Source organism: Oncorhynchus tshawytscha, linkage group LG01 (genome assembly GCF_018296145.1).
Source record: "Oncorhynchus tshawytscha isolate Ot180627B linkage group LG01, Otsh_v2.0, whole genome shotgun sequence".
Lineage (NCBI taxonomy): Eukaryota > Metazoa > Chordata > Actinopteri > Salmoniformes > Salmonidae > Oncorhynchus > Oncorhynchus tshawytscha.
In genome coordinates, this window is record NC_056429.1 from 267404 (window position 1) to 275750 (window position 8347).

General features: G+C 42.8%; 1 protein-coding gene across 1 annotated transcript; it reads right to left on the reverse strand.

Moving 5' to 3' along the window:
• Window positions 1-5036: 5036 nt before the first annotated feature.
• Window positions 5037-7807, reverse strand: LOC112214177 (forkhead box protein B1-like). Its single transcript, XM_024409046.2, has one exon. The coding sequence runs from the start codon at window positions 7393-7395 to the stop codon at window positions 6472-6474; it is 924 nt and encodes a 307-aa protein (XP_024264814.1). The 5' UTR covers window positions 7396-7807; the 3' UTR covers window positions 5037-6471.
• Window positions 7808-8347: the final 540 nt, after the last annotated feature.

An 8347-nucleotide genomic window follows, 5' to 3' on the forward strand; every position in this document is an offset into this window, starting at 1 on the left:
ACATTAGGGTTAGGTCTCTAGCCCGTTTCCTAGTTTCCCAGTCAGACATTAGGGTTAGGTCTCCTAGCCCGTTTCCCAGTCAGACATTAGGGTTAGGTCTCCTAGCCCGTTTCCCAGTCAGACATTAGGGTTAGGTCTCCTAGCCAGTTTCCTAGTTTCACACAACTGTGTTAAAATCCATTTTATCAGTTTATCAGCTGTCTAATTTGAATGATTTTTTTTAAATATGGGGGGGAAATGGTGTTGCACATGTCACCATTAACATCAGCACTATGAGGAGATGTGATGCAAAGTCCCTCTTTTTAACTCACCTGCAAATTCATTTTCTTTGTTCTTTCTTTGTTGTTCCTTTTCCATACAATCCATTATGTCCAATTGCACCAAATAGTATATGAATAATGCAAGAGTTTAAATCCCAGCAGTTTTTAAAATGACATTCAGGAGCAAAGTGTTTTCAATTGTTTTTAATTCATTAAAAAAACATATTAATTGGAATATAAAATTAGAATTGAATATAGCTAATAACATTAAATAATATTGGAATATAACATTTAATAACAATAACTTAACTAATTAACTCAGTGTAACATTGATGTGGCAAATCTAAGACGCTCTGCTATTGCACAATTTTAATTTGTACATAGGTCACAAATAAAGCTCTCCCCAGTCAGATTGGAGCACAACTCATGAGCACACCTCCTTCACTGCTCACACCTAATCCTGTCCCCACCTCCTTCACTGCTCACACCTAATCCTGTCCCCACCTCCTTCACTGCTCACACCTAATCCTGTCCCCACCTCCTTCACTGCTCACACCTAATCCTGTCCCCACCTCCTTCACTGCTCACACCTAATCCTGTCCCCACCTCCTTCACTGCTCACACCTAATCCTGTCCCCACCTCCTTCACTGCTCACACCTAATCCTGTCCCCACCTCCTTCACTGCTCACACCTAATCCTGTCCCCACCTCCTTCACTGCTCACACCTAATCCTGTCCCCACCTCCTTCACTGCTCACACCTAATCCTGTCCCCACCTCCTTCACTGCTCACACCTAATCCTGTCCCCACCACCTGTGACTGAAAAGCTCTCTCATAAAAACGTAGCTAGCTATCCAACAATATGACATAAAATGCTGTGTAAAATATCCAAAAGGCTCTAAAGTAACATAAACTGAAAGGCTATCAGTCACTAGAGGAAAAATTTACAATTAAGTTGCCCCCAAACACACTCATCCAACATATTTATACTTTACTCAAAAATGATCTACATTTTTCTCTCTAAACAAGTGGATTATTTATCTAAATGTTTTCCTACTTGTATATTTTTTAAAAACTATTATAGATCTAACTTAATTGGAATATATCTACAACTTTTTAAAACATACATTTTTGGGGGATTAATTTACCACAAAATCATTTGTTGAAACATCTCCAAAACGTGTTATGACCCAGAGGACATTGTTTGAGCAAGAACAGTGGCAGCCAGTGTTGGGAAAATAATTTGGTGGCATCTTTTGGTCTTTATTTGTATTTTATTCCACCTTTATTTAACCAGGTAGGCCAGTTGAGATCAAGTTCTCATTTACAACTGCGACCTGGCCAAGATAAATCAAAGCATTGCGACACAAACAACAACACAGAGTTACACATGGGATGAACAAACGTACAGTCAATAATACAATAGAAAAAATATATATGTACAGTGTGTTCCAATGTAGAAGAGTAGTGGGGTAAGGCAATAAATAGGCCCTACAGGCAAAAATAATTACAATTTAGCATTAATACTGGAGTAATAGATGTGCAGATGATGATGTGCAAGTAGAGATACTGGGGTGCAAAAAAGCAAGAAGTAATTTCAGTCATTGGCAGCAGAGAAGTGGAATGAAAGATGGCCAAAGCAGGAATTGGCTTTGGGGGCGGGTGCTACAGGTGGGTGTTGCTATGGTGAACAGTGAGCTGAGGGCTTTACCTAGCAGGGCTTTACCTAGCAGAGACTTATAGATTACCTGGAGCCAGTGGGTTTGGCAACGAGTATGAAGCGAGGGCCAGCCAATGAGAGCATACAGGTCGCAGTGGTGGGTGGTATATGGGGCTTTAGTAACAAAACGGATGGCACTGTGATAGACTGCATCCAATTTGCGGAGTAGAGTGTTGGAGGCTATTTTCTAAATGACATCACCGAAGTCAAGGATCGGTAGTATAATCAGTTTTACGAGGGTATGTTTGGCAGCATGAGTGAAGGAGGCTTTGTTGCGAAATAGGAAGCTGATTCTAGATTTAATTTTGGACTGGAGATGCTTAATGTGAGTCTGGAAGAAGAGTTTACAGTCTAACCAGACACCTAGGTATTTGTAATTGTCAGAACCGTCCAGAGTAGTCATGCTAGTCGGGCGGAGGGTGCGGGCAGCGATCGGTTGAAGAGCATGCATTTAGTTTAACTTGCATTTAAAAGCAGTTGTATGGCATTGAAGCTCATTTGGAGGTTTGTTAGCACAGTGTCCAAAGAAGGGCCAGGTGTATACAGAATGGTGTCTTCTGTGTAGAGTGAATTACAGGTGGGGAAGTTACCCCAGGGGGCTAGCTACCCCTTAGTACACCAAGATATAAATGTACCACACTAGAACAGTTTGTATATAAATAGGAATATACACAATACATATGAAATACTTGTCTATTTTAGTCATTTAAATAGATTTAAAATGTTTAATAATCTACTTTGATTATTGCATTGTGAAAACATAGATATGCAGAGACACATAAATCAATCAAATGTATTTATAAAGCCCTTTTTACATCAGCTGATGTCACAAAGTGCTATACAGAAACCCAGCCTAAAACCCCAAACAGCAAGCAATGCAGATGTAGAAGCACCGTAGCTGGGAATCCGGCCTCACACATGACGTTGATAGTGCATCAAGGAGAGTTCACTTGTTATCTGCTTGCCACCTAATCCATAATATCAGTGTTGTAAAGAGATGGCTTACTAAATAGCCCTTAAAGTGAAACTTTAATTAACTGGTAGCAGTTATGTCAGTGCAAAACACTAAAACGTTATGAGATTCTAAAATGTCTTAAATGACAATTACGATAATTACGAGCTAGGCCTACTCTGTTTGTGATTGATATTTTGGGGAAGTTCTAAGCAAAATCTCAAGTTGTTATAACTAAGTATTAGCCTACGGCAGTTTCCTCTTCGCGTTAATGTTTTTCTTCTCTACGTGTCTATAGCTGAATGAATGAGGCCGGTTGTCTGCGCTGTGACTATGGCAGTAACACCACGCATTCTAAGCACCCGCATTGTGATTCTGATTCAGCCGTTCCTTCGTTCTGTTCTCTGTTCATTCTGTTATGACTGCTCCTGTGGGAGCGACATGAGGAAGATCCTCTCTCACTGTGGGTTCTGGTGTAGCCACACACTCTACACAGCGTTCTGTACTCTGTTCATTCTGTTATGACTGCTCCTGTGGGAGCGACATGAGGAAGATCCTCTCTCACTGTGGGTTCTGGTGTAGCCACACACTCTACACAGCGTTCTGTACTCTGTTCATTCTGTTATGACTGCTCCTGTGGGAGCGACATGAGGAAGATCCTCTCTCACTGTGGGTTCTGGTGTAGCCACACACTCTACACAGCGTTCTGTACTCTGTTCATTCTGTTATGACTGCTCCTGTGGGAGCGACATGAGGAAGATCCTCTCTCACTGTGGGTTCTGGTGTAGCCACACACTCTACACAGCGTTCTGTACTCTGTTCATTCTGTTATGACTGCTCCTGTGGGAGCGACATGAGGAAGATCCTCTCCCACTGTGGGTTCTGGTGTAGCCACACACTCTACACTGCGTTCTGTACTCTGATAGACACAGCAATATACCCGAGACACTGTACACAACGTTCTGTACTCTGATAGACAACAATATACCTTGAAATTAAATAGGTATATTCGAACATGAATAGGCATTTGATGTAATACTAGTAATAATAATTCTTATATTATAATTAACCTGTTATTATGTTGTTTGTCTGGAAGTCTTTTTTTTAAATAAATAACTGCATGATAACAGTATTATACCAGTTGTTAATCATCACAGAATACACCAACCATTACAATAAAGTTTACACCATTTTAATGAGAAAATATTTTGATGACCATGTTTATAACGCACGCATGCTGTCAGAAAAACACATAGTTTAGGGTTGAGCATGCTGTCAGAAAAACACACAGTTTAGGGTTGAGCATGCTGTCAGAAAAACACACAGTTTAGGGTTGAGCATGCTGTCAGAAAAACACACAGTTTAGGTTGAGCATGCTGTCAGAAAAACACACAGTTTAGGGTTGAGCATGCATGCTGTCAGAAAAACACACAGTTTAGGGTTGAGCATGCTGTCAGAAAAACACACAGTTTAGGTTGAGCATGCTGTCAGAAAAACACACAGTTTAGGGTTGAGCATGCTGTCAGAAAAACACACAGTTTAGGGTTGAGCATGCTGTCAGAAAAACACACAGTTTAGGGTTGAGCATGCTGTCAGAAAAACACACAGTTTAGGGTTGAGCATGCTGTCAGAAAAACACACAGTTTAGGGTTGAGCATGCTGTCAGAAAAACACACAGTTTAGGGTTGAGCATGCTGTCAGAAAAACACACAGTTTAGGGTTGAGCATGCTGTCAGAAAAACACACAAAAGCACACACAGTTTAGGGTTGAGCATGCTGTCAGAAAAACACACAGTTTAGGGTTGAGCATGCTGTCAGAAAAACACACAGTTTAGGGTTGAGCATGCTGTCAGAAAAACAAACAGTTTAGGGTTGAGCATGCTGTCAGAAAAACACACAGTTTAGGGTTGAGCATGCTGTCAGAAAAACACACAGTTTAGGGTTGAGCATGCTGTCAGAAAAACACACAGTTTAGGGTTGAGCATGCTGTCAGAAAAACACACAGTTTAGGGTTGAGCATGCTGTCAGAAAAACACACAGTTTAGGGTTGAGCATGCTGTCAGAAAAACACACAGTTTAGGGTTGAGCATGCTGTCAGAGCATGCTGTCAAAACACACAGTTTAGGGTTGAGCATGCTGTCAGAAAAACACACAGTTTAGGGTTGAGCATGCTGTCAGAAAAACACACAGTTTAGGGTTGAGCATGCTGTCAGAAAAACACACAGTTTAGGGTTGAGCATGCTGTCAGAAAAACACACAGTTTAGGGTTGAGCATGCTGTCAGAAAAACACACAGTTTAGGGTTGAGCATGCTGTCAGAAAAACACACAGTTTAGGGGTTGAGCATGCTGTCAGAAAAACACACAGTTTAGGGTTGAGCATGCTGTCAGAAAAACACACAGTTTAGGGTTGAGCATGCTGTCAGAAAAACACACAGTTTAGGGTTGAGCATGCTGTCAGAAAAACACACAGTTTAGGGTTGAGCATGCTGTCAGAAAAACACACAGTTTAGGGTTGAGCATGCTGTCAGAAAAACACACAGTTTAGGGTTGAGCATGCTGTCAGAAAAACACACAGTTTAGGGTTGAGCATGCTGTCCCTTTAACAGAGAAAAAAATACATTTACAGCGTTTCATCCACTAGTCACCAGGGCGTTCAATTAAACGCTTCACAGAACAGCTTAAAAGTGCATTTTACAACATTGTCATTTCAACTTATTCGCAATTATTCACATTTATTCTCATATTTATTTTGCATTTAGCAAGGACCCTATAACCCTATAGTTCCCTTAACATTACTATTTTTTAAGATTGAAAAAAGTGTAATAATTCTGTCCGTTTGTTTTTACAGAGATGATTAAAACAAATCCAATACATATGTTATTCCCACAGAAACCACCAATCCACTATCAAAAATAACAATCTGTTACAAACAATAGATCAATTCAGAGGTTCGTCTGCTTGACACACATTGACATTCTAATCAAGTGTTTGTTGTCATCAGATATGTCATTGTCTAACGAGTCAGGTTGTAGTTCAGGGGGGCTTTGCATTGTTCAGTTATAATCACTATAACTAACTTCGAGATCCTTGATAATAACTGCAATAATGTAGTAAAAAAAGTCTGATATGACCTACCTAATGTAACCATAGTTTGTCAGGTGCAATTAAAGTATTGGAAGCCCAGATACAAATGGAATAATGTTTTCAAAGAAAAGTAACTCTCTCTCTCATTCTTCTGACTGAGCCTCTGTTTGCAGTGCCTCACTCCTTTACAACTCGGACAAAACTGTAAACACAGATACTTTATAAGCTGAAGAGCAATATTTCACTATAACTCTGTTGGACCCATGTTATAAGACAATGCGCATTCAAAGCAAATACACAATGTACGTAGGCTCTACACTGCTACACGGGACTATATTGTCTTGATCGTAGTGATTCTCGGCGCAAGATGTCAGCAGCAAGAGTCAAAATAAACTGAGGATTTGGTCTGAGCCTGCTGGTCTCATTCATAAAGGGTTCAGTATAGCTCTGTTGGTCAATGCACCACCACGGACTGCACTGTGGGGTTGGTGTGAGTCTGCCCGGGAGTGGAGGGGCTGCATCTGCTGGTGGCTGCCTGCGGGGAAGTGGGGCTCAGAGACTGGTAAGAGTTGGAGAGGAAGGCGGGGATGTGGGGCGTCAGCCCCCCCCGGAGAGACACCGGGGTAGGGGTGGGTTTGATGGGCACTGGGATGGCCGGTAGGGTCTGTCCTCCGTGACACCCTGATTTAAGGGGCATGCTGAAGGCCCCATAGTCACCGCGCATAGAGATAGGAGAAACAGAGTCCACCATAGTGTTGTACATGTGAGGCCAGGCCGCAGTCAGCTGGTTGTGCATCCGGTAGCCTGCAGACATGGACTGACTCCCAGGCACCTTAAACTCTCTGGCGATGATGTTCTCTATAGCAAATGGGTGTTTAAAAGTTGATGGCTGCGACACTCCCAAGTTATAGCTGGAGATCCGAGGGAGGTGTGTGCCGATGGCAGCCAGGGCGCTAAGCCTGAGCTTAGCCTGCTGTTGGAGGTAATGGGCCGCGTCAGACAGCTTGGGCTGAGCCAGGTGCTCCTGCGCCGCCATGATCATCATCACCTTGAACCGTTTTCGGCGCCGCAAGAAACTCCCGTTCTCGAACATGTCCCCGCAGCTGGGGTGCAGAGCCCAGAAGCTACCCTTCCCGGGCTGGTCCGGACGCCGCGGGATCTTGATGAAACAGTCGTTGAAGGACAGGTTGTGCCGTAAGGAGTTCTGCCATCGCTGGGTGTTCTCTCTGTAGTAAGGGAACCTGTCCATGATGAACTTGTAGATCTCGCTGAGAGGGAGCATCTTCTCCGGGCAGGACTGGATGGCCATGGCGGTGAGGGAGATGTAGGAATAGGGAGGTTTCTGGTCGCTGTACGTGTTCCTCCCTGGTCGGGGCATTCTGACAGTGTTCTTTCACCACACTTCAAATAACTCGTTCCGCTTAGTTTGGCTCGGTGGTGAACACTTCTCAGCACTCTGCATGAAAATAAATATTATGCATGTATAAAATAAAAAACACAAAGTTTAACGTTTGAAAGTTGCGGTATATCGATCCATTCTCCAGAACTCTGTGCTGCAGCTCTCTCTTCCTGGGAATGTCAGCCTGGTTGTCTTGGCCGAGCTGTGAGCTGTGGTCTTGACTTTAGTAAAGTGGCAGTCAACTTTTCTCTCCGTGAAAGCTAAATGGAACGGATCTCATCTCCCCTTCTCATCCCGTCCCGATGAGCTAAGTAGCAGCAATACTTCCATGTCCTCCTCTCACTGCCGTGTGATAGTGGGTTGTGGTGCCGTGGGATAGTGGGTTGTGGTTATAGCAGCTGGACAGCCCCCCCCCCAGAGCAGCTCCACTAATGTGTCACCTCATATCACATGACAGTCACTCAGGGAGGAGGGGGATAAATGCATAATCCGTTTTCATTGACACCTACTGTATTTACATGGACACCTTGGGCCAATAGAAATCTTTTCCATCTGAAGATAGTACAAAGGGAAACAGTCTCGGGACCCTGGATTGAACCGCGAGGGCACTACGTAGCTAACAGTGTGCAGGTATTCGCTAACCTTTCCGCAGGGGGCTTAAAGTCATCAATTCACACTACAATTAGAGCTCCCGAGCTATGGGATGTTTGACATGGAAATTGGCTGTTTGGGTTAGGGGTTAGAGTTAGGGCACTATCACTGTGGTTTGTATTGTTAGAATGTTTAATGACATCACTTTCCCTTTGTTTTGTATGCTACTGTCAATGTTGACAGTTCTGTAAATCACGTTGGATGTTAAAAACCTTCTGCTAAATGAACATGATTTTGCTCTTTACAAAACAATATGTTTTACAATTTGAAGACATGTGTA